General features: G+C 35.8%; 1 protein-coding gene across 2 annotated transcripts; it reads left to right on the forward strand.

The window, feature by feature from the left end:
* Positions 1-314: 314 nt before the first annotated feature.
* On the forward strand, positions 315-27,066 carry LOC142344480 (protein transport protein Sec24C-like). Of its 2 annotated transcripts, XM_075396143.1 has the most exons (14): positions 315-474; positions 543-1,290; positions 1,520-1,726; positions 1,857-1,877; positions 2,160-2,299; positions 5,141-5,389; positions 5,600-6,198; positions 8,619-8,829; positions 9,064-9,234; positions 9,894-10,136; positions 12,106-12,363; positions 13,383-13,651; positions 19,677-19,923; positions 25,957-27,066. In XM_075396143.1, exons 1-14 carry the CDS (start codon positions 394-396, stop codon positions 26,095-26,097), a joined length of 3,585 nt encoding a protein of 1,194 aa, XP_075252258.1. In that variant the 5' UTR covers positions 315-393; the 3' UTR covers positions 26,098-27,066. The 2 variants fall into 2 exon arrangements, with proteins under 2 accessions (XP_075252258.1, XP_075252259.1); XM_075396144.1 differs by lacking the exon at positions 1,857-1,877 and having other exon boundaries at positions 318-474.
* Positions 27,067-27,537: the final 471 nt, after the last annotated feature.

The following is a 27,537-nucleotide window of genomic DNA, read 5'->3' on the forward strand; positions in this document are numbered from 1 at the left end:
TTCAAACTGAAATTAGTTTTTGGGGAGAACACGGAGTGAAAAAATTGATTTAACATATTTACTTGTTCGCATCGAAGTGAACTTTGATTGGTATCATTCATCAAAACTTTGGGCAGGCAGGCAGATTTGTTTAGGCTTTTCAGATGTTTAAAAATTCTGTCTGTATTTCTCGATCCCAGTAAATTTTCTTGGTACACAACTCTGTCTTCTTCAGCTGTCTTCTTCAGCTGTCTTCTTCAGCTGCTTGTAAGTAAACATCTTATGGTACATTGAGAGTGCACCTTGTACGTCTTCGATATCAAGTAGAGTTCATTGTGCCAGCCAAATTGTCTCAATGTGTTATCGATCAAGTTCCTCAAAAGGTGCCCGGAGTGAGAAAACTGATCCTGAAATATGATGTATCTTATGTTTAAGGATATCATGACTGCAAATAATCCAAATTTGAATTCGGAAATGGCGAACCTGTCACTGAAGGTTTGTATACATTTATCCAGTAAAATAATTAAATATTAAACATGAAAATTTGCCTTTTTAATCTTAAGGGACGTATGAGAGGGATGCCTGCACCGCCTTCGTCATTTGCCCCTCCATTTAGTATTCAAAAGCCTGCAAATTTATCACAACCAGCAAATGTTGTTTCTAATGCCGGCATGTACAATTACCCAGCGAACTATAATTGGCAGATGAACCAACATCAGGTACAACCAGGTATGCAGCCAAATCAGCGTCCAATGGTCAGTCAAAACCAGCCGAGTGTTAATGGGGTGCACAATGGGTTTACGAATCAACCCAATATAAACGGAGCACCGCCATCAGGTGCGGTAAATGGAAGTTCTCATCATCCTGCGACGACGTCAGATGGTGTATCTTCAAATAGCAATATAAGTAATTATAACATACAGCAAACAACTCAAGCGCCTCAAGGTGGTCCGCCGATAGTTAACGGATCTTCATATCAGCAAAGGCCAGGAATGGGCCCTGGTTATCCTTCAACCTTGACGAGACCCCAGATGACTCCGGGAGTAGCACCTATACAACGACATTCCACTCCTCCGATGTCCCAAGCACAGCCGAGTCAGAGACCACAGACAAATGAAGCACCAGTTCAAAGCACGCCCCAACCACAACAGACAGCGATGTTAAATGGTCACCCACCCCCAGCGCATCGCCCTTCACAGCCACCTCAACCATCTGTTCAGCAACCGACGATGAATCCTTACCAGCAACCGCCATCTTCACAACATCTTCCCACTCAGCTTCCCAGACCTCAGTTCATGTCCCAACCACCTAGTTAGTTTTTGAACCCTTAGTTAGCTATTGGTTTATGGCAGTGATCTATGCTGGAGATCGTTTGAACCATTTGACAAATAGCAGATGTTGACAAGTTTGATGTAATGAGTAGTTTGATTTCATTGTTTGAACGCGCTTTAAAAAAAAACAAAAATATTTTTGCAGAACGTCTCAAATTTACGTTTAACTCAATACACAAGTTGTCATATTTAATACATGATATATTTAGCTGGTCCCCCTATCAGTAACCCTGTTGCACCAGCTCCTGGTTTCCCACCAATGTCTCGACCACCCGGGCCTCCAGTGGCTTCAAGGGCGCCGGCAATTGGTGGACCCTATCCACCTATGCCGCCTACCTCGGGCCCCAACGTTGGATCTAACTTGAATACAGGTGCATATCCACCACAACCACCTATGGGAAATCCAAATGCCAGTAGTGAGTTTTTTCGTTGTTAAATATTTTCCAAAATTGAAGTCTCATTAAAAGTTTTTAGTTGATAGCTGAATTAGGGTGTCATTTCAGATGTTTCATCTGCCTTTCTTATCAATGCTTCTGTTTTCTTTAGCTGATGGCCTTGTTTCATGTAGTGAGTTGTTTGTTCGAAATTCTGTTCGCTTATTAATGATACGGCTGAAATCTTGGTTATGGTTCTATCTTTCCTATTATAACTGTGCTTGAGGGACTAGTTCAAGGGTGCTTCAGTTTCAGATTTGTATCTAAGCAAACTTGTTTGGTGTTATCAATGAAAAACGTCATTTTATAGTTGGCTGTAAATAGCTTTGTTGCTGTAAATTATTTAATCGTTAGCTTCAGAAGACAGCGCAAGCTAGCATTGGGTTATAAGTAATGTAATAATATACTTGTTAAGATATGACTCCTGCGCCTCCCCCTCCAATGGGTAGTGGCATGGACCCAGCAGCAATGCATCAGCCTCCATCTCCACCCGGACCACCTGGCCCGCCTCAACAGTCGAAGAACAAACTGGATCCTGATATGATGCCAAGTCCGGTTGGTATAATAGTTCCGACCCAAGTGTACTCAAGTGGGTTTTTTTGATCAGTCAATTTTGGCCTATCGAAATATTCATCGTAGAGAGCTGTGAGTGGTATCATTAGAACGCCCGTCCAGAGTAGAATATAGAATTTAAAAGGTCTTTTTTAAAATTTTCGTTTTTTAATGGCAGTTATCGAGGTTTAAATTTTTGTGAATAGTAGGCGGAAATCCGCTGTTTTTATTCACATTTTCCGTATATTTTTACCATACTTTTGTCAATTTTACTGAAGTTGGTTAATGTTTATAACGGCAATGTTATTGGTTTTACTGTTCAGGAAAGTGGAGCTTGCCGATTGGTTTTAGACGAGTTTTTTTTGGTTAATATTTTTGCCAAACTTTTCGAGTTTCCGACCTTTTTAAATCAAAAATAGCTCCAAATACGCTTCTGTATCCCACTTTGTTTGAATATGCCGGAAATAGAGACTTAGCATCTGCTGTCACATTCGCTGGAAACTCCAATAAAGGCTGGACGTACTTTTGCTTCCTATAGGAGTCTTCTACAATTAAAATTCTGCCGGCTTTTTGAAAACGTAACCCAATAGTTACAAAATGCATCATTTATTTTTGGTTTAATGAAATTTTTCATTTGCTGATTAATCTATTTTCCAAACACAAGGAATAATTAATAGTTTTTGTTGGACGCGAAACATAATCTAGGTTTAAACTCATCTTGGATTCTTACTATTAATAAATATTCCGAGTATATTGGGTCGCGGTCTTTTTCAAACTATTTTGTATTTTTGTTTATTTTATTTTGATTACTGACAAGAATGATATTAAATAATGGTCCAATTTTTGACCCATCTCATTTACAACAAAATGACGCCAAATGATTATAAATTAATTCTTCAGAGAGGAGCACATAGTTTTTATGGCTTTATGGTTCTGCGTTCATTTGTTATTCTTTTTGCAGCCTCATGACTTCGTGTTAACTATAGGTCCAATTGGGTTCCTAAAGGGCTATAGGTGAACCTATACAATGCTTTCACTTGTTATCTAATGCCTCTTATGGCTTTGAATATTTGTTTTTAGTATTTTTAAGAGAATTTCAGTGAAGTTTTGAAGTTTGCGATTTTTTGTCTAATTTTTGTCCTCATGCTGCCTAGCCACAAATTATACATGGCAAAACTTATTCCAAATGAATGGGAAAATACTTTAACTAATGGTTTCCTGGCTTTCTTGCTACGAATTTTCATAATTTTTTTTATTTTTGCATATTTGCCTATTTTTGAGGTTGTTATTTGTTCCCTTTTCAAATTATCACATTAAGGACAGCTCCAAGTGTCATTGAAAACTGCCAGAGAACATTTTAAAAGTTTCCTTTGGATAGTCATAGTTTTAATGGCTGCGAAACCGTTCTCTCCCAAATTTTTTCTAGATTTTTTTTGTTTTGCCTCTTTGTTCTTTTTGTTGTCGTATGGCGTATTCTTGTCTAGCAAATGCCTTAATATCTTCTATGGATGTCGAATTGAATTGATTCACTAATTTGATTGTATAGCTAACGATTTTAATGACTTTCCATTTTTTTCAAAGTTTTTTTCTCTTCTACAGTTTTGTTCTCGTTGTCAAGAAGTAATTTAGTTTCATTGTTGATAGGTGTCATTACTTTTCGGTTGCTTCAAACAATATTTTACTGACTTTTTTTGAATTCAAAGAATTTGACTTGTAGAAAGTCAGCTCTCGGTTCTTTACAATTCAAAGAATTTGAATTGTATTGGGGCGCTGTCTTTTTAAGATCTGTTCACACATTTTCATGATTTTTGAAGTCAAGTTGGAGGAGTCACGCCGAAACAGGAAGCAAATTTCACATGGGGCAATTTCACCTCGATTTTACTATTTTTTCAATTTTTTGGATCGGATTTTTTAAAATGGTTTTCCCAATCCATTCATATTTCATTCTAGGTCTAGTTTTTTGTTTGAACCAAATTTCGATTTCTCGCTAGTGGTTTTTTGTTCACATGCGGCATTTTGACATTGATTTTCTATTTTAAAATTTTTTCGATCTGATTTCGAAATGGTTTTCCCAATTCACTCGTAGTCCGTTGTAGAACTAGTTATTTGTTTAGTCAATGAAATATCTTTGAATTGTACGTCAGGACTTGTCCTGTTTTTTTATTTTGTCCTCAAAATTTTTGCTACGACCATATGAGGTCACAATCACTTCAAATTTGCTTTGTGTTCATTCGTTCATACAATTTCAACTGAAGTGCATGCGTGACGTCATTTTTCGATCTTAGTAGATCGAGTTTTTTTGTTCATTGGCGTGATTAAGTTTTTAGTCACGCGAGACTTACTCTCAAAAATGATTTTCTCACTTTAAATTGACTTTTATTTGTTTCAATTCGAAGAGATAAGGTCAAGTGAATGTGTGCCACTCTAAATGGTGTTCATTTGAAAGCAGCTTATAGAGACAGCAATAACTAATACAGATTCTTAATCAAAATATAACATCTCAGCCTTCAATGAAAAGACTGATTTTTTGGTCTGTCTTGCTGTTTTTTGAGGCTGCAGATTTACAAAGCTATTTTCTGGCAATCTGTCAGCTATGTTTTCAGCAAACTTTTGATTCAGACATTGTAACCAGCAAACTTGATGGTGTGTCAAATATTTATGGAGTTGTAAATATAAGTAATCATTATTATTATTATTATTGTTATTTTTATTCGTTTAAGCACCATTTAAAATCTCAACAGTGCAGGTTGATGTGTTGGTGCTTTTGATTAGGTAACCCGCTAAGCAATGTCTCACGTGAAACTTTGTCATAGAAACTTTAGTTGTCCATTTTGTACTGTTTAGATCACGGTGCTCTCCGAAGATCAGAAATCGCGTGGCGATGAACCGTTTCAAACGGGAAGTAGGATCCAACCAGCTGGAGTGCCACCGTTGTGCACTACGAATTTCACATCGATAGATCAAGGCAACTGTAGGCCTCTGTTCATGCGCTCTTCTGTCTACAGCATGCCAGTGAGCAAGGACATGTGCAACAGTTCTCGTCTCCCCATCTGTCTTGCATTGCAACCATTCGCTCAAGTGCCCATTGGGGAGGTAAGATGAGCTTACAAACAAATACGCCTGATGGTTTATCTTATTGCCCCGTCGTAGCCCCAGCTGCGTTAACCCAACCCCTCACCCCCGTTTAATACACTATGCCCCTAATTTACAAACAGATACCTTTACATGGTGAATCATCGTGTAATTATATCACGCGCGTCTAGAGGTTGCAATTAATATGCTCTCATGTATGTTCTGTTTTAGAACCCAATTCCTCTCGCTGACTGCTCAGCTACTCGGATTCCGATAAGGTGCAACCGATGCAAAGCATACATGTCTCCCCTGATGGTGTTTGTGGACGGAGGACGCAAGTTTGAGTGTCTCCTATGCGGGTGTGTGAACGAAATCCCTGAGCAATATTTTTGTCACTTGGACCAGACAGGGCTCCGAATGGACACTTATCATCGTCCAGAATTGTGTGTGGGATCCTACGAATACATGGCGCCTATTGAGTATTGTAAAAATGAGAAAATGCCCAAACAGCCTGCGTATATTTTCATGATGGACGTCTCAGCCCATGCTATAAGATCAGGCATGGTTCAGCTTCTATGCAATAAGATGAAGCACATTCTGGAAATGTTGCCCAGAGGAACGAATTCCTCGAATGAGGGCACAGAGGAATCTGTGTCACCTATAAGAGTGGGTTTCGCAACATATTCTCACGTGGTGCATTTTTACAATCTGAGCAAATCCCAGAGTCGTCCCCAAATGCAGGTTGTGGCCGACACTAATGACATTTTCTTACCCAGCTTGGAAGGATTTCTAGTCCAATTTACAACAGAGACAAAGGAAATAATTGAGAAGTTAGTAGTGTAGCTGTTATTTGTGTGGAAATTTAGCTATTTAGATGTCTTGATGCGTTATTTTCATATAAGACTCAGTGCTGGCAGCAAAAAGATTTAAAAAATCTTCAAATTTTGTTAGTGAATACTGAAAATTGCATGCAACAGTGATGCCCAGTGTATAGGTGTCGTATGTACATTTTCTTGGGATATTGCCGAATGAAAATCAATCTTATAAAAATATAATCAACTGAAAAATGATCAACTAGTCTGTTGCATGTGCAAACTGAAACTGAAACCCTCGACTGATTGATTAATAGCCGCACAGCGATATCTGGGGCTATTATTGGCCTTTTCTTGGTTTTTTTTACAATTCAAAGAATTTTTACAATTCAAAGAATTTGAATTGCATTGGGGCGCTGTCTTTTTTTTAAGATCTGTTCACACATTTTCATGATTTTTGAAGTCAAATTGGAGTAGTGATTTTGGTCACGCCGAAACAGGAAGTGGAGCGAAAAAGCGAGTGGTTTTGCGGCGTGAAATTTTTTCGCTCTAAATTTAAAGTAGAGTGAGAAAACAGTGTTTGAACAAAAATTCGCTTTCTCGCTAGAGGTTTTTTGTTCACATGCGGCTATTTCACTTTGATTTTTACAGTTTGTTTCGATTTTTTGGATCGGATTTTTTTCTAAATGGTTTTTCCAATCCATTCATAGTCCGTTCTAGGTCTAGTTTTTTGTCTAGTCAATGAAAATTGTTTGAACTGTACGTCAGGACTTGCCTGCAATGTTTTTTATTTCGTCGGTAAGATTTTTGTTTCGACCATATGTCACAACCACTTCAAATCTGCTTTTTGTTCATTCGTTCATGCAATTTCATTTGAAGTTCCTGCGTGATGTAATTTTTCGCTCTTGATGGAGCGAGTTTTTTGTTCATTCGCGTGATTTAATTTTTGGTCACACTTGACTTACCTCACTCTCAAAAATGACTTCCTCATTTTGAAATCAACTTTTATTTACTTTAATTCAGAGATGAGGTCAAATGGGTGTGTAGTACTCTAAATGAAGGTTATTTGAGAGCAGCTAATAGAGGCAGCAAAAACGTGTACAGATTTTTAATCAAAATAGAACATATCAGCCATCAATGAAAACACGAATTTTTTTGGTCTGTCTTTTTTACTGTTTTTTTGAGACTGCAGATCTACAAAGCTATTGCGGCTATTTTCTTGCAATCTGCCAGCTATGTTTTTTTGATAGCCGCGTCAGCAATTCCAGGCGGCTATTATAGCTCTCCTAATTTTTTTACAATTCAAATTTGAATTGTATTGGTGCGCTGTCTTTTTTTAAGATCTCTTCACACAATTTCATGATTTTCATGATGAAATTGGAGTAAAGATTTTGGTCACGCCGAAACAGGAAATGCAGCGAAAAAGCGAGTTGTTTTGCGGCGTGAAATTTTGCTTTAATTTTAAAGTTGAGTGAGAAAACGGTGTTTGAACAAAAACTCGCTTTCTCGCTAGTGGTTTTTTTGTTCACATGCGGCAATTTCACTTTTATTTTTACTGTTTTTTTCGATTTTTTGGATCGGATTTTTTTTCTGAATAGTTTTCCCAATCCAATCTTAGTTCATTCTTGGTCTAGTTTTTTGTTTTAACCAAATTTCCATTTCTCGCTGGTGGTTTTTTGTTCACATACGGCATTTTGACTTTGATTTTTTTTTCAATTTTATTGATCTGATTTTTTTTAAATGGTTTTCCCAGTTCACACATAGACCATTTTAGGTAAAATTTTTGCTGAGTCATTGAAAATTTTTTGAATTGTACGTCAGGACTTGTCCTGCTATGTTTTTTTACTTCGTCTAACAGATTTTTGTTTCGTCTTACCCTAACTTCTTGGAATTGACTTTTTCAATGACTTCAGTGACTTCTGCTTTGCAGTTAAAATTTGTATTCGTAACGTTATTGCTGCTTTTAGGTCAATTGCATGACTTACCTCACTCAAAAAATGACTTCTGAACTCACTTATGGAACTTTTTTTATGAACATTTACTAATTAAAGGTCAATAGTGTGCATCTAAGTGCCAAACTTATATGCACTAATTGCTGAGTAAGAGTCTTGAGTTTTAATATCGAATATTAATTTTGAAAAAGCGCCATTAGGACTTTTTCCTTGTAAAGCAAATGTGTCTCATAAAAATGACAGTCTGAATCTTTCTGAAGCTGTCGATCTGTCAATCTTATTTTCAAAAGTGGTCGATCTGTCAATCTTATTTCTTTAGTTGTTTCAGTTCATGGTAGGCCACAAGCGTCTATCGTGGCTATTTTCCGGCAATCTGCCGGCTATGTTTCTTTCTTTTTGTAATCCACTTAAATTGAAATAATCAGAATTAATCAGAGTTCCAAGGGCGTCAACGTAACAAAAGTTTTGAGATGATTTGTACTATAGGGTTCTTTCACAAATTCCAAAGATGTTTGCCTCGAACCTGGAATCCGATCCTATTCTGGGTCCAGTAATGCAGGCAGGTCTGGACGCTCTCAAGTCTGATGGGAGAGCTGGAAAACTGTTTATATTCCATACAGCAATGCCAACTAGGGAGGCCCCTGGAAAATTAAAGCCCCGGGATCAACAGAGACTCCTGGGCACTGACAAGGAAAAGGTAGCACTTGATGACATCTTTAGCTGTGGTTATGATCAGAACTGGTTTCGTATCTTAATTTCAGAACAGGGAATTCGCAAATAAAAGCATTTCTTCATCTGCATTAATGTGTAATTTAGTAAGAGATAAAATTGATCAAGACAGTGCAATGAATAAAGCAATTTCAATTAATAAAATGTTAAAAATTACGCTTTGGCAATATGTTTTTATTTTTTTTTGATGTTTTCTGTTCAGACCATTTTGAAGCCGCAGTCTGACTTCTACTCGAAACTGGGTGTGGAGTGTGTGAGGGCAGGCTGCTCTGTAGAACTGTTCATGTTCCCATTTGCCCATGTGGATGTAGCCACTCTAGGAGAGGTGCCTAAACTGACGGGAGGCCAACTTCATCTCTACAACAATTTTCAAGTCAGTTCCACCTTCAAGTGGTTGTAACTGCAACCGCTGCATGACATTTTACCAAATGCTAAATTACCCAATGTGCCAAAATAGCCAGTGCAATAATACACATTTGATCAATTAATTCCTTACAAATAAGCAGTTGGTGAAAAGAGTTACCAAGTCGATATTTGGTGATTTCAGCTGTGAATTCAAACTACCTGAGTAGCTCTTGCGTTAGAAATGCTGTTGAAGTATTACCGGCCGGATAGCATAGAATGCTAATGAATATTATTTGTCAACATAGTGGAAGTGTTAACTTGATCTTTAAATCCCTTTCGCTGAAAAGCATACAAAAATGAATAAAATACCATGAATACGCAAGGTCCGAGGGTTAAAAATTAATTTGAAACATAGATTAATAGAATTTTTGACAGAGCAGCATCAGAAAGTTCCAGTGAACTGAAAAATGGACCATTTATGTCTTACTTTTACATATAAACCCCAAAAGCCTAACTTGAATCCTTATATTTTTTCAAGTGATAATAAGTGATTTGAATGATATGAATTAACATGTAAATGTTTAACATTTGGTTAGTGTCGTGAAATTCACATGCTTGAATTGAAAAAAAATCTAGCAAATAGAATGGCATTTGAAAACTGTATCCAAATGTCTTAAATGTTTTCAGCCAAGCCTTGACGGTGACATGTTGATGTCGGATGTTGCGAGTTGTGTGCAGAAGGAGTATGGATTCGATGCTATGATCAGAGTCAGAACCAGTGCTGGACTTCGGCCCTGTGATTTCCATGGTAATTTCTACATGGAGACCGCACAGGACGTTGAGTTGGGAGCCATGGATCCAGACAAAACTATCCTGGTCGAGTTGAAGCATGACGACAAGTTGGACGAAAATGCCGGAGCACATGTTCAGGTAGAATGAATGCGATCAGATGTGTTTGATATTGCAAAGTTTTGTCTTATTAATAGCCGCACAGCGATAGCTGGGGCTATTATTGGCCTTCTCTTGGTTTTTTACAATTCAAAGAATTTGAATTGTATTGGGGCGCTGTCTTTTTTTTACGACTCGAAGAGGAGTATTGGAGAAGTCCTTTTTTTAATCAATTTTATTGGAGTGATTTTTGAAGCGGGAAATGAAACGCGTGAAAAAATTTGGAGTGATTTTGGGGCTGAACAAAAGTTAAGAGCGGAGCGAAAAGAGAGTGGTTTTTGTTCATACCGCTGTTTTTGCGAGAGCGAGAAATCGATGTGTGAAAAAATTTTCTCAGCGAGCGAAATTTTTTGTTCACGTGCGGCTTTTAAAAGCAGTTTTTTGCAACATTTGATGGTTATGAGGTTTGATTATAATATTGTATTAGTTTTACGCTTGTTTTGATAAAAATTGAAGGTTTCAAGTAGTTAATTCTGAGTTTAATGCTAATTTGGAGGGTTTTGATCAGTTTTGCTGATTTGTAGACGAAATTTAATGATTTTTTGCCTGTTTTTTCGTATTAATGCTTTAAATGGGATTTGAATAGAAGCTTGTTACTTAAGGAATATTCAGCTACCAAATGACTACAGTTTTATTGGTGTAAATCATTCTTTTCTTCGGAAAATTGACAGAAAAATCGAGAAATTTTAAACCATTTTTCTTATTTTTTTGCTGTTTTTCGTCTTAGTCTTAGACAAGTTTCTTAGCCTATATTGACTTGCCCATATTGTTTGGCGAGCTTTTCATTGCCCTAATTGGAAAGGAATTTTACTCGGCTTTATCTTTCCTTGTACTATTAAAAAAACCTCATTAAGTTTTTCTAGTTTTTTATTCAATTTGTTTTTGAATGCCGTTTCTACTCTTCCTTAAATTTTTATGGCGTTTGTGGAGGTTCAGGGTTCACAATAGTTGTTCTAGGTGTGTAGTCAAAAGTATGGGCAATTTTCCTCTTCGAGTCGTTTCGGGATTTCTTCCGGCTATGTTTTTTTAAGATCTGTTCATACATTTTCATGATTTTTGAAGTCAAATTGGAGTAGTGATTTTGGTCACGCCGAAACAGGAAGTGGAGCGAAAAAGCGAGTGGTTTTGTGGCGTGAAATTTTTTCGCTCTAAATTGAAAGTAGAGTGAGAAAACGGTGTTTGAACAAAAATTCGCTTTCTTGCTAGTGGTTTTTTGTTCATATGCGGCAATTTCACTTTGATTTTTACTGTTTTTCGAATTTTTGGATCAGATTTTTTTTCTTAATGATTTTCCCAAGCCATTCATAATCCGTTCTAGGTCTAGTTTTCTGTTTAGTCAATGAAATTTCTTTGAATTGTACGTCAGGTCTTGTCCTGCTATGTTTTTTTTATTTCGTCGTCGCGATTTTTGTTACGACCATATGACGTCACAACCACTTCAAATCTGCTTTTTGTTCATTCGTTCATGCAATTTCATCTGAAGTGCGTGCGTGACGTCATTTTTTGTTCTTAGTGGAGCGAGTTTTTCCGTTCATTCGCGTGATTAAATTTTTGGTCACACTTGACTTACCTCACTCAAAAATGACTTCCTCACTTTGAAATTGACTTTTATTTACTTTATTTAATTCAAAGATTTGACCCTATATGGGTGTGTGTCACTCTAAATGACGGTTATTAGAGATTAGCTAATAGAGGCAGCTATTGCGGCTATTTTCTGGCGATCTGCCAGCTATGTTCATTTTTTTCCGTTTGCGATAGTGGTTTCCTTTCAAACGAAGCTTTTTCGGACTATTCATATTCTAAACAACAAAAGTAGTTTTTGCATTGCGTAACGCAAGATTCTTCAATTTCTTTGACGATGTCTGATTTTTGAGCAACTATCTGCCTCAAAAATGTGTTTCTGTCTCTTTTAATGGCACAATAAAATAGCAGCAATACTTGTTTTGTTTAGGTTGCTCTACTGTACACAAATTTCAACGGAGAACGTCGACTGAGAATACACAATATGTCATTCAGTTGCTGTACTCAATTGAGTGACATGTACAAAGCTGTTGAGACAGATGTACTTGTGAATTGGTTGGCAAAGGAGGCATCCAGGGCTCTGCTCAAAGACAATCCTAAGCAGGTCAAAGAGAGGATTGTGGACATGTGTGCGAACAGTCTGGCATGTTATAGGAAGAATTGTGCTCAGCCTTCGTCACCTGGACAGGTAGTTATTCACATATCTAACTTTACCCTTTCGGAGTACTGTCTCCTTTCCCATAACAAATATTAAATCTGTTAAATGTCAAAATACTGTGATGTATGGAAAATAATTAAGCGGTCTCGGATTATTGGTGACGCTAAGATGATGATGGATGAGCGATAATTGGCTGATAAGATGAATAGAAAATGAAAAATTGCTATATATGATAATCTGAAATTGACATTTGTTAAGCCTTATAATAGTAAATTTTCAATGCAATAGCTAGTGTCACCCCTTGAGCATACTGAAAAATGAGCCCTAGATTGTTAACAGGAGGGAAAATGAAACAGATCCGCTTTTTATCTTAAATGTTTTGGTTGAAGATCATCGATAATTTGCAGAAACAAGATACATCTGGCCCAGTTGACTTTCGTCCTCTAAAATGGGATAGAAGGTAACGCTCGGAGGACATAAAGTTCTTTTTTGGAGCCATAGGCCTTACTGGTCTCTAAGCAAGCGATTCGCCAAAACTGTTTTGAGGAGACAATTTCAAGGTGTCAGGGGGCGGTTCTTAGTCAGCGCCCTTGAGTTTGACCCCCCTCGGTCACCCCCGTCCACCCTCTTCCAAACTGTCGATTTGGACTCCCCTCTCGTCCAGCTCTCCCACAACCCCAACCCCCCTCTCCTGATCGCTGAAAACCCCCCCCCCCCAACTCTGCTCGGACTCTCTCTCCCCCCCCCCCCACTATGCTAGCACCCCTAAGCCCCTGCTGGCTACTACCGAAGCAACCGCTCGCCGGTCGTTTGAGAGCAATTTGCCTTTCGTTAATCGGTTATGTTCATTAGTATGCAAAAATACATATATCATTAGATTAGGCTCGTAAAGAAACATGTCTTCTGGTCACCGTGAGGTTATAATTCTGGAAATCCAGAAGTTACCAAATTTAAAAAAGCAGGCACACACCTAGAGCTAAGAGAAACTTTTTATCTTTGAAATATTTGTGCTAATTGATGTCTACATGAAGAGTGTATTACCGTTTCAGCTTATTCTGCCCGAGTCAATGAAGCTCTTACCAGTGTATGCAAATAACCTGCTCAAGAGCCAGGCGCTCTCGGGAGCCTCAGAGATAACAGTGGACAACAGAGCGCATCTGATGCACCTCCTGAACAGCATGACTGTCCCTGCATCATGTGCATACTTCTACCCCCGACTCATTCCCGTCCATAATTTGGATACATCTGCCAGTACCAATGCGTCGGCAGGAGATCAGAACTCTTCTGCTGAACAACAAAATATCCCAACTCCTGTCAGGTTAGAACAAATTAAAATATACTGACGATGCTAAGCCTATATATTAAACGTGTGAGCTCTAAAGGGGGACAAAATTTTTGCATGTTAAGGGGCCTCTCGAAGCGCATGTTTAAGAGCCGCATTGAGTAGCATGGTTATGCGAACATATCGAGAGAGGTCAATGACCTAAAAGGCTCAGAGTAGATGGATGAGAACTAAACATGGGACAAAAGACTGTTAGTCAGGTGCAGTTAACACGAGGCTATAAGGGCTTTAAAGTAAGCTCGCCCAGAAGGAGGATTAACTGTCATGGGTACTACGTGTTTTTTAATTGCTCCCGAATGAATTTTGAGGTATTTATTATAAACGTGTGTTTTTCTGCACAGTTTTATCTTTACAGATTCTGCGCTATTCTAGAACACTCTTAGCTTACAACTAAGTTTTTCACGCTTTACTTTTTGATTTTTGTGTGATCTCAAATGCTCTTAATCTGAATTTTGTTTATTGATAAGATAAAAGCGATTGTGAGAAACGGTGGTTTTTAGTTGTTATAGCGCAGTTGGTAAGATGGAGGACTGCTAATCTGAAGTTTGAAGTATTTTTCTATTACCATTATCCATAAAATTGCTATGAAACTAAGTTTTGAGCGAGAAGTGTTAGTCGTATTGTCTATTTTTCCGCTTTTATAGTAAATATCAGTCGAAATTGAGCACAATGATCAACCGCGCTCATGTCGTGACATGTTTTAGGGGTCCTTAATGCAACCTAGCATAAATGCGTTTTGAGAAGCGCTTTACCATCATATTTAAGCTTCTCATAAAAACCTTAACTACTTTTAAACCTTCTATTCGTGTAAATGATTTTCTTGTTAATAGGCGCCCTCATCGTCTCAGCCGGCTATTATAGCGCTCCTGTTTTTGTTTACTTCGTCGAACATTTTTTCGCTTTACCATTTTGCCGCTTTTTCGACATTTTGCGTGAAATCTTTTTGACTTCTCTAGGCTAGTTTCTCTCTTCTCTCATTCTTCTAAAAGTGAATTTGAACATCATTTGCTCAGCAAAGCAATTCAAAATGAACAGAGTCAGTATAAAAAATTGAAGTCAGAAATAGAAACGGGATAAACCCATAAAGCCCAATTTTAGATGCCCGCTATTTGAACGTCGTTCCTATAAGTCTTAGTTACCATTTCTTATGCTTATTAATAGCCGCCCTCATCTTCTCAGCCGGCTATTATAGCGCTCCTATTTTTTTACAATTCAAAGAATTTGAATTGTATTGGTGCGCTGTTTTTTTTTTTTAAGATGTTCACACGTTTTTCAATGACTTTGATCTTTCGAAACGGGATAAACAGGTAAAGCCCAGCGGGCATTAAGTTTCATTAGAGGCCCAAAGTGGGCTTTAGTAGTTCTTCAAGTGCGTATAGTGGTGCAGCTGCTGGGATGGCTTTAAATAAAGGTTAAAAGGTCATTTTTAGGAGTTTTTCGTCTCAAAATGGTGCAATTTTTCGTGTTTTTTGTGATTTTTTTTGAGATTTTTGTTTGATTAGTCTAAGGTTGAAGTTTTTAAAAGCTGATGAAGGCCTTTTGCGAGACAAAATTGCTTGTTATGACCATTTTATGGGCTATATGTCGTGGTACTACAAACACAAACACACAAAATGATACTCATTTTTGCAATTTTTTTCAGGTTTTTTGAAAATTTTTGTCATTTTTTGAGTTTTTAGCCCTAGGTGTCACGAAACCTCATCTAGGGTTTGATAAAGGGTTGGATGATAGGTTACTGCACAGTTTCTAGTGGTAATGGAACGGTTTTCAACTTTTTGACATCATGAATTTTAGCATTTTTTGACAAAAGTTGCAAATTTTTCATGTTTTTTGACATATTTATTGTCATCCTTCAAGTTGTTTGAGTCCCAGGGGCAAGAAACCCGTATTAGGGGTTGGATAATAAGTTACTGAAAAATTTTTAGTTGCCATGGAATAAGTTTCAACTTTTGAATATCACAAGTTTTAGCAATTTTTTTAAACAAATTTGCATTTTTTTCAGGTTTTTGAAAATGTTCATCATTTTGTCAGTTTTTCGAGTTTCAGGGACCAGGCAATCTCCGTTGAGGTTTGTTAATAGGGAACTGCATAGTTTCTAGCAACAATTGAATGCTTGTTAACTTTTTAATATCTCGAATTTTAGCATTTTTTTGATAAGATCTGCAATTTTTTTAATGTTTCCTAAAGTTTTTGTCAGTTTTTGATATTCGTCGATTCTCAAGTGCAAGAAAACCTATTCCGCGTTTTGATAAAAAAAGTTACTGCATGGTTTTTAGTTTCATTGGATTTGTTTTCAACAATTTAACCTTTCGTCTTTTAGAACTTGTTTGATAGAATTTGCAATTTTTTTTCAAGTTTTTTTGTTTTAAATATTTGTATTTTATTTATTTTTTCTTGCCTCAAATGCCAGGTAAACGCATCCAGGGTTTGAAAATATTTTATTAAATAGTTGCTAGGGGCAATTGAATGGCTTGAATGAAGTTTGAAGTATTTTTCTATTACCATTATCCATAAAATTGCTATGAAACTAAGTTTTGAGCGAGAAGTGTTAGTCGTATTGTCTATTTTTCCGCTTTTATAGTAAATATCAGTCGAAATTGAGCACAATGATCAACCGCGCTCATGTCGTGACATGTTTTAGGGGTTCTTAATGCAACCTAGCATAAATGCGTTTTGAGAAGCGCTTTACCATCATATTTAAGCTTCTCATAAAAACCTTAACTACTTTTAAACCTTCTATTCGTGTAAATGATTTTCTTGTTAATAGCCGCCCTCATCGTCTCAGCCGGCTATTATAGCGCTCCTATTTTTGTTTACTTCGTCGAACATTTTTTCGCTTTACCATTTTGCCGCTTTTTCGACATTTTGCGTGAAATCTTTTTGACTTCTCTAGGCTAGTTTCTCTCTTCTCTCATTCTTCTAAAAGTGAATTTGAACATCATTTGCTCAGCAAAGCAATTCAAAATGAACAGAGTCAGTATAAAAAATTGAAGTCAGAAATAGGAACGGGATAAACCCATAAAGCCCAATTTTAGATGCCCGCTATTTGAACGTCGTTCCTATAAGTCTTAGTTACCATTTCTTATGCTTATTAATAGCCGCCCTCATCTTCTCAGCCGGCTATTATAGCGCTCCTATTTTTTTTACAATTCAAAGAATTTGAATTGTATTGGTGCGCTGTTTTTTTTTTTTTTAAGATGTTCACACGTTTTTCAATGACTTTGATCTTTCGAAACGGGATAAACAGGTAAAGCCCAGCGGGCATTAAGTTTCATTAGAGGCCCAAAGTGGGCTTTAGTAGTTCTTCAAGTGCGTATAGTGGTGCAGCTGCTGGGATGGCTTTAAATAAAGGTTAAAAGGTCATTTTTAGGAGTTTTTCGTCTCAAAATGGTGCAATTTTTCGTGTTTTTTGTGATTTTTTTTGAGATTTTTGTTTGATTAGTCTAAGGTTGAAGTTTTTAAAAGCTGATGAAGGCCTTTTGCGAGACAAAATTGCTTGTTATGACCATTTTATGGGCTATATGTCGTGGTACTACAAACACAAACACACAAAATGATACTCATTTTTGCAATTTTTTTCAGGTTTTTTGAAAATTTTTGTCATTTTTTGAGTTTTTAGCCCTAGGTGTCACGAAACCTCATCTAGGGTTTGATAAAGGGTTGGATGATAGGTTACTGCACAGTTTCTAGTGGTAATGGAACGGTTTTCAACTTTTTGACATCATGAATTTTAGCATTTTTTGACAAAAGTTGCAAATTTTTCATGTTTTTTGACATATTTATTGTCATCCTTCAAGTTGTTTGAGTCCCAGGGGCAAGAAACCCGTATTAGGGGTTGGATAATAAGTTTCTGAAAAATTTTTAGTTGCCATGGAATAAGTTTCAACTTTTGAATATCACAAGTTTTAGCAATTTTTTTAAACAAATTTGCATTTTTTTCAGGTTTTTGAAAATGTTCATCATTTTGTCAGTTTTTCGAGTTTCAGGGACCAGGCAATCTCCGTTGAGGTTTGTTAATAGGGAACTGCATAGTTTCTAGCAACAATTGAATGCTTGTTAACTTTTTAATATCTCGAATTTTAGCATTTTTTTGATAAGATCTGCAATTTTTTTAATGTTTCCTAAAGTTTTTGTCAGTTTTTGATATTCGTCGATTCTCAAGTGCAAGAAAACCTATTCCGCGTTTTGATTAAAAAAGTTACTGCATGGTTTTTAGTTTCATTGGATTTGTTTTCAACAATTTAACCTTTCGTCTTTTAGAACTTGTTTGATAGAATTTGCAATTTTTTTTCAAGTTTTTTTGTTTTAAATATTTGTATTTTATTTATTTTTTCTCGCCTCAAATGCCAGGTAAACGCATCCAGGGTTTGAAAATATTTTATTAAATAGTTGCTAGGGGCAATTGAATGGCTTTCAACATTTTAATAGAAGGAATTTCTATTTTGAAGTTTGAAATTCTTAAAATTTATTGCCTATCGATCTATGAGCCACTGATTTTTTAATTGTTCGAATTGGGTTACTGGATAGCCTCTAGAGACACAGAAATGATTCTGAAGATATTTATATCACAATTTTCAGCAACATTTTCTTATAACTTGCAATTGATTTCTTTTTTTATCTTAAATTTTTTGGTCATTTTCAAGATAATCGATCTTCAAGGGCCAATGAGTATTTTTCAGGTATTGCAGATATAATACTGGACTGATTTCAGAAACAAAAATTGGTTTTGAACATATTTTTGTAATAGGTGTTTAAAGGGAAAAAGTTTTGCCCTAGGTTTAAAAGCTTCAAGAGTTTTAGCAATGAGTTTGTTTTTGTTTAGTTTTGATTCTTTTAGTTACTCAATTCTTTTGTGATTTTTGTGTTCTGGCTGGCATTGTTCAATTGATCTGCTGATCAGGTAGAGTGCGTCCAAGTTTTTCATTCAATTCTTTGAATTGTATTTCAGGACTTGTCCTGCTATGTTTTTTACTTCGTCGAATAAAGAAATGTTTCGCTTTACCTCATTTTGCCGCCTTTTCAACATTTTGCGTGAAATATTTTTGACTTCTCTAGGCTAGTTTCTCTCTTCTCTCATTCTGCTAAAAGTGAATTTGAACATCAGTTGCTCAGCAAATCAATTCAAAATGAAAAGAGTCAGTGTAAAAAATTGAAGTCAGAAATAGAAACGGGATAAACCCATAAAGCCCAATTTTAGATGACCGCTATTTGAACGTCGTTCCTATAAGTTTTATTTACCATCTCTAATGCTTATTGTTATTGATAGTAGCCCCTGTAGCCTCTCTATAAGAAACAGAAGTATGTTCAACTACGAAATGCCATCAAAATAAATCGGACTTAAATAAAATGTTTTTGTACAAAAATCTTTTTTTTTTCAATATCTTCTGTTATTTCAATCCCAATCATGCTTATTGGAATCAACGGCGGCTATTTTCCGGCAATCTGCCGGGTATGTTTGGTATTGATAGTAGCCACTGTAGCCTCTCTCTAAGAAACAGAAGTATGTTCAACTACGAAATGCCATCAAAATAAATCAGACTTAAAAATGTTTTCGTACAAAAATGTTTTTTTTTTCAATATCTTCTATTCTTTCAATCACAATCATGCTTATTGGAATCAATGGCGGCTATTTTCCGGCAATCTGCCGGGTATGTTTATGGTTTTGCGGGCATGCTAGTTTTTCTTAATTCCCATAAGGGGATTGAAATTAAAAGGACCATTCGTCCAGATATGAAGTTCAACTTACTCTTTGCAAGTTGAAACTGCAGAAATATTTGAAAGAAGTTTACAATGACCTTCAGAGAGTGGTGTAGAATCACGCACACGCGCACCCCCGAAGTGAAGTGCTTTTACTTAATTTAACTTTTAGTCAAGATTTAGAAGTACAGTACAACTTTGCTCCTGAGTTTACCATGTCTTTCATAACTAACTGTTTTGCACCATCTGATCCATCCACGGAGTGTGTTGGTTGGAGAAAATGTTGCCAATCATGTAATTTCAGGTGTTCTGCGGACAAATTGGAAGACCATGGCTGTTTCATCCTTGACAACGGTCTTCTGATGGTGTTATGGCTGGGCCAGGCCACAAGTCCCAACTGGATGCAGCAGGTTTTCGGAGTGGACTCAGTCAATCAGCTGGACACGGAAGGTGCTGGAAGGCACACGATACCAGTGTCAGAAACACCTCTCAATGAGAAACTAAGAGGCATCATATCTTCAATCAGATCTCAGCGCAAAAAGTATCTCAAGGTACGCAGTTCAATATGAACATAAAAATCGCCTCTTCCAAACTCTTTAATAGTTACAATTGTGAAAGCTGGGTTTCTTTCCGCTCGCTCTTCTTCTTTGGGGCCGTAACAATAGGTCATGCGCAACAAAGTGGGCTGGGTTTTTTAATCAAATTACTAAGATTTTTAATAGCCGCGTTAAAAATCTTTTAATAGCTGGGGCTATTATTGGCCTTCTCTTGGTTTTTTACAATTCAAAGAATTTGAATTGTATTGGGGCGCTGTCTTGTTTTACGACTCGAAGAGGAGTATTGGAGAAGTCCTTTTTTTTTAATCAATTTTATTGGAGTGATTTTTAAAGCGGGAAATGAAACGCGTGAAAAAATTTGGAGTGGTTTTTGTGCTGAACAAAATTGAAGAGTGGAGCGAAAAGAGAGTGGTTTTTGTTCATACCGCTGTTTTTGAGAAAGCGATAAATTGATGTGTGAAAAAATTTTCTCTAAGCGAGCGAAATTTTTTTGTTCACATGCGGCTTTTTAAAACCGTTTTTTTGTTATTTTTTTTTGGTTTAGAGGTGTGATTATGATATTGTGGGATGCTTAGGGTTGTTTTAATAGTGGTTCGCAAGTTTTTGGTCATTAATAAGATTTTTATACCATTTTGCTGGTTTTTCAGCTATTTTGCTGAGTTTTAGACGAATTTTAGCAATTTTTTGCGTTTTGTTTTGTTATAATGCTTTGTAATGGCTTTCAATAGACGCATGTTAGTAACTGAGTTTTTAGATACCAAGTGATTACATTCCCTTAGGTTGGAAACGATTTTTTTGTTTAGAAAAATGACAATAAACTGAAAAATTTCGAATTATTTTTCTTAATTTTTTGCTGTTTTTCGTTTTTTTTTTAAACTTCGAAAAATTTTTCAGCCTATTCGACTTTCCTATTGTTTTCGAAGCCTTCCAGTACTAATTCGCTCCAATAAACGTTTTTTGGGTCTATGTGCTCCCGTGAGATTAAAAAAAAGCTCAATTTTTTCTATGATTTTTTTTCAATTTTTTTTAAATGCCCTTTGTGTTCTTCAATTTTTTATAGCATTTGGGGATGCCTATAGTCCAAATTAGTTGTCCTTGATGCGTGTTGATGATTTTGATTTTAGTTTTGAATCATTTTGTTAAAGATAATTGAGTAACTTTTATGAAGAGTTCCGCAAATTTTTTTTTGGAATTTTTGCTGAGTTCTTCTGATTGTCTGCTTTTTGCTAGTTTCTAGTGGTCTAGCTTTCGATAGGAGCTTTTCTAGAGGTTTTGTTGAAATATATTTAGTGCACTTTTCAATGACAAATATCACTAACTTTTCTTAAACACTAACTTTTTTTCTATTTTTTTTCGTTCTTCGTTTTTACTCATATAAATAAACAATGATTTGGATTGGTGGACACTTGACCAGATGTAGTATTAAAAGTTTTTTGAAATAATGATTTGATTCCAGCATAATGGTATTTGATTCATTATTTGTGGCCAATTTTTTTGTTTTTTTTACAGAAAATAATTTGGTTTTGTTTTTCATTTCCTTTCTTTTACCTTCGTTTATTCTACTTGAAATTTGTGTTTGGTTTTTGTCTCAAATAGCAGTGATTCAACAAAATTAAACTAAACCTATTTCACGGGTTTTCGCCAAAAGTTGTTTTTAAACTTGCAACTCAATTTAAAATTTTTATCACGTGCTTTATCGTCTTTTCTGGTCAGTTATTTTTTCATAGTTTTTTCTTTTTTTTTGTTTTAAAGTGACAAGTGTTATTCAGTAGGATAAGCATTATGTTAGCTATTGTGGTCAATGAGTAGAATAAGTTTTATGTTTGTTAGGGGCGTTCGTTTTTTCCTTCGAGTCGCTTCCGGAATTCTTCCGGCTATGTTTTTTTTTAAGATCTGTTCACACATTTTCATGATTTTTGAAGTCAAATTGGAGTAGTGATTTTGGTCACGCCGAAACAGGAAGTGGAGCGAAAAAGCGAGTGGTTTTGCGGCGTGAAATTTTTTCGATCTAAATTTAAAGTAGAGTGAGAAAACGGGGTTTGAGCAAAAATTCGCTTTCTCGCTAGTGGTTTTTTGTTCACATGCGGCAATTTCACTTTGATTTTTACGGTTTTTTCGATTTTTTGGATCGGATTTTTTTCTAAATGGTTTTCTCAATCTATTCATAGTCCGTTCTTGGTCTAGTTTTCTGTTTAGTCAATGAAAATTCTTTGAATTGCACGTCAGGACTTGTCCTGCTATGTTTTTTATTTCGTCATCATGATTTTTGTTACGACCATATGACGTCACAGCCACTTTTTGTTCATTCGTTCATGCAATTTCAACTGAATTGCATGTGTGACGTCATTTTTCGCTCTTAGTGGAGCGAGTTATTTGTTCATGCGCCTGATTAAATTTTTGGTCACACTTGACTTACCTCACTCTCAAAAGTGACTTCCTCAATTTGAAATTGACTTTTATTTACTTTAATTGAAAGTGATAAGGTCAAATGTGTGTGTGTGTCACTCTAAATGAAGGTTATTTGAGATCAGCTAATAAAGGCAGCAATAACATATACAGAGTTTTAATCAAAATATAACAGATCAGCCTTCAATGAAAAGACGAAATTTTTTTAGTCTGTCTTTTTTACTGTTTTTTTAGACTGTCGATCTACGAATCTATTGCGGCTATTTTCTGGCAATCTGCCAGCTATGTTCTGTTTTTGCTTTCGAACAATCCATCCCGTATTCGTCCCATTTCCAGCCAAACTGTTTGATCATATTTCCAAATTTTGACAATTTTTTTCAAACATTGTGGAACATTTTTTATCAGTTGGGAAAATTTGAAGTACGTCTTTATAATAGCCGCGAAGCGATAACGGCTATTATTGGGGACATCGTGTTTTTTTTTAATTCGTCGTCTCCATCGATGATTCTTGCGACCGTTGAATTTATCAATTTCAGTGACTTCTACCTTTGCAGTTAAAGTTTGTGTACGTGACGTCATTTGTTCTGCTTTTAGGTCAATTGCGTGACTTACCTCACTAAAAAATGCCTTCTGAACGCACTTAATGAACTTCAAATTTTATGAACATTTACTAGTTAAAGATCAATAGTAAGCATCTAAATAGTGCCAAACGTATATGCCCTAATTCTTGAGTATTAGAGTCTCCAGTTTTTGATTTTAGATTTTAATTCTGAAAAAGCTCTATTAGGGCTTTTTCCTTATAGAGCTTATGTGTCTCATAAAAATGACAGTCCGAATCTAACTCAAAAAGTCTGGTGGTCTATTAAAGGGCTGGTGGTCAATCTGTCTATCTTATTTCGTCATTTGGTTCAATTCCATGGAAGGCCATAAGCGTCTATCGCCGCTATTTTACGGAAATCTGCGGGCTATGTTGAGAAAAAGGCACATAAAACCCGTTCAAATTAATAGGCAAAAATTGCATTTTTCGACGTTATCTACCTGTAATTAATTATTACTCTTTCCGATAGCTGAGTGGAGCTGTTGCTAATTTTCTCCTGGTCAATTGCTCTCAAACGCAGTTTGTAGCAATTATATTAATCCTGTGGTCTTTTTTATGCGATTTTTTGCTTGACGGATTTTTTGTCTGACCGAATTGAGTTATCGTCCTCAAAAACGGAAAAAACAGGTAACGCTCCGAGGGCGTTTAGTATATGTTGAAACAAAAACTTAGTCGCCCGAGGGACTTGTTGCGAACTACTACAATGGTCACTTAGCTTAGCTGTAAGCTATTTACAATACGATAAGGAAAGAAATACCATGATTCTTTAAAGGTTTCTCGGGTGATATGAATTATGCAAACTATTTTAAATTCAAAAATTTTTTGAATTACTGTCACAAACTTAGCCATTGTTTTCTTGACCTCATGCAAGATTATTAAAGTATTGAAATCTATTTGTCACCGTCAGTTCTTTAAATGAACGGCATGATGTTTTAATCCACTTAGAATATTCGCCCAATTTAACAGTAAATGTAGTTATCAAAAATGGCATTATTGTTTCAGTATTATCATATCGTTATCGTATCAGTTGTATTTATCAGTAGTATATGTCACGCCCCTATTTCGTGCCTCATAGTTACGTGATGATTTTCCTTTAAATATCCATAAATAGTGCTATAATTTAGTTCATATTCAGATAGATCTCAAGGCCATATATAGCCAGTATTTCCATCTAGGCCTGTAACCCCTAATTTGTTTTTGTTTACTAAAAACAACCGCAGATTGACAGTTTACTGATAAACATTTTAAGTACCTAAAAGCCTCAATATTTACCTTTTTGAGTTCCCTGACGATAAATTCACCTATTTGGTAAATAACTTCATGAGAAACTATGTACTTGGCGAAGTAATTATTCTGATAAAGTAGGTGTAATACGGAAGTTGTATATGTACTTAACAAACATCAAGAGACGTACAAATTCGGAAATTTGCCAACTTATAGATCAGTAAATATTTTCGAAGGACCAATACAACTCAAGGTACAGCCCTGCGGAACACACAATAACCAGAACACCGGAGAACCAGCCTGACAATCAGTTGATCACAATCTCTCGAAAATATTAATAAAACTTGAAATTTTCTTATTGATATTTGTTGATTAATTCTCATTAAAATAAAGATTGAACTGGAAAATCTTTATAAAATGCTACGTTAAAACAGGCTTTCTTAGAGCTTAATAATGACTGAGTAAATCTTTGAAATACAAGGCAATTAGTGGATATATCACGCATCTGAACCGCTCAATAAAAAGCTATTACTAGCTAACTTTATTCAAAATATATCTGCTAAAAATCGCACTGTGAAACATCTAAATAAGCCCTTGTACAATGACGATTATTCAAGTTAATTACTCCGAATATTAACCTCAATAACACCACGAGGAAGACTCTAAAAATCAGTGCGTAACAGTTTATGATCATATTCTAATAATAGGATGCCTCAATTCCTTTTAATTTTATTTTGCTCCTTTCAGAACTAATTTGTTGAGTGAGTGCTGTTTTAGCTTTTACTTTGATTTCCAATCATTTTGGTTTTGATTGGTTCATAATATGATATCTGTTGCTCTCATTCAGAGCTCTTATAAGAGCTGTTTGGGGCGCGCTTAATTGGCAGTACTTTAAGTCAACCTTCGATTGAATTAAAACCCAATTAAGTTTACACCTGCTGGATTTGACCTGCTGCAATCTTATGAAGCAAATGTAGAGACGTACTCGGTTCTTGCAGAGCTATCGAGTCAACTTGAGTTGTCTTCATGGCAACCTGAACAAGTTTATTTGTGTTTAAATTAACCGTCAGCTGCAAGCTTAATCTTCACAGTTACAAAGCGTTACAGAATTCAATCTAACGGCTGTTAATTTTGTCACTTTTCATTAAAATAGCAGCTATTAGCGAGCCGTAGTAGCAGTCAACCCTGTTCAAATGAGGCTCCTTAAGTTTCGGGTTAATAGCTGTCTAAGTTTAGTTCGTACAAAAGACGTGTTTTGTTTCTGCGTTACTATGTCTGTTTTTTATACTACTAACTCTTTTATAACTTATGTTTAATTAACGTCAGTGAAGTGATTCATTGATAATTTAGCTTATTGAGACCTTGTTGAATTATTACACAAGAGAAACAAGAATTGAATATATCTTAAGTTGAAAAAGGATTTGGTGATATTAATTGTGTAATAGTTATGCAGTTATGATCTCTGCATTGAAGTCTTTTCTTCCACCTGAATACAAGATTGCTATGCAACTGTTTTCATATGTTTGAAAATGTTATTTCTTTGCTTCGATCAGTTACGATTTTTGTTGTTGAGCTATTAAGGATGATTATGAGGGCGTAGGAGTTCTCTAGGTGATGCTTTAAAGCTTATTGTAATCAGAAGAAACTTGGAGGGGACAGGAAAGGGGTCCATTTAGACTTCAGGGTTCTTGTCTCATAAACCGCGAATAATCGTTTGCTAGTCTTTTGTAAAAAAAAATACAAATAGGCGATAGAGGATAATGAAGAGATCCGTAGAAGTTATTAGCTGTGTGTTTCAGTTGTACATCGTGAGGCAACGTGACAAGTTGGACATGTGGTTCAGGACAATGCTGCTGGAGGATAAAGGCATGGACAACTCACCCAGCTATGTGGACTTCCTATGCCACATGCACAAAGAGATCAGGAGCCTCCTCGCCTAATCAGTCACACCTACACAAACATACATACATACACAAACAACCTCCAACTGATCATCAATTGTCTTCTCCATGTAATCGTGACACAAAAAATGAACCTAATCACGTGATATAAAACTCAATCACGTGATTTTTTTTCTGTGTGAAACTTGTCGGTACTTGCTGGAGAGTATTGAGTAATGCGAAGGATATGTTTGTGATGAAAGTTGTGTGGTTGGATTGTTCATAAGCGGAAGAATGTGACATTTTCTGATGTAGATTTGGATTTCACTTTTAGTATCTTATCGATTTGTTTTCGGCTAGTGTTTCTGAAAACTTTTTTGGAATCTCTTAGATCCAACTAATAATTTTTTTAAAAATTCTAGAAAAAATTTTCATAAACTTGTTTTTTAATCATGGGTAAATTTGCTTTTACAATAGATTTGTGTAGTTTTCAGAGCGCTTCAATTTTGAGTTGGGAATATAAGAATGGTGTTATTTATTACTGCTGCATCTGTGATCAACAAGAATCGCTTGTTGTGTAAAAATAGCAACCAAAATTGATATCGTATCGACTGATAGACAGTATAGATTAACTGGTCATTATCTCCCTCATTCTCATCATTCATTGGCTGATAGATTATGATAAGTTTGTGGTTTTCACTTGTAAATTACCGTATTAGTGATAGGGTGTACAAAGCTCAAAATATATTCAAAATACTATTTGTTGTGCACTTTTTCGGATTTGGTGCTTTTGATGTCAATGTAATTGCTTCCGTGCTTATTGGTTTGGAAAAGAGTTATAAGCTGTTAATGGTTAATTTTATTCTCAAGTTAAATTGTGCAAAGTTGGGTGTTAATAATGTTATCATTTTGAGCAGGACAAACAAAATGTTAAAATTTATCGTATTAAAAGTAAAATGATGTGGTTAATTTTGAATTATTCCAATGTTGAACTATATAAAGCTCAAATTTAATTTCTTTATATCCTAACTATTTTATAGTCTCTCCTTAGCTAAATGTTTTAAAAAATAGTTCTAAACGAAGTTCACGGTATTACTGAATAAAACTGTTAGTCATGTTTGTTCCGACCCACTATAGTGGGGGAGGAACTGTATAATCAAATGGGTTTTTTTTGTTCAGACAATTTTGGCCGATCGATATAATCATCGTTGAGAGTTGTGAGTGGTATCATTAAAAAGCCCGTCGAGCGTATAATATGGAATTAAAAAGATTTTTTCAATTTTCACTTTTTATAGGGAGTTATCGAGGTTTAAATTTTTGAATATTAGACGTTTTTTTATCCGTTTTTATTCACTTTTTCGGTATTTTTGACCTAGTTTTCGTCCATTTTGCTAAAATTTGTTCAAATTGTTAAATGTAGTGTTATTAATTTTATCTCTAAAGATAGAGGAGGTTTGCTGGATCGTTCGGTCCGAGTTTGTTGGCCAGAATTTATGCTAA

Source organism: Convolutriloba macropyga, chromosome 8 (assembly GCF_964194025.1).
Source record: "Convolutriloba macropyga chromosome 8, txConMacr16.3, whole genome shotgun sequence".
Lineage (NCBI taxonomy): Eukaryota > Metazoa > Xenacoelomorpha > Acoela > Convolutidae > Convolutriloba > Convolutriloba macropyga.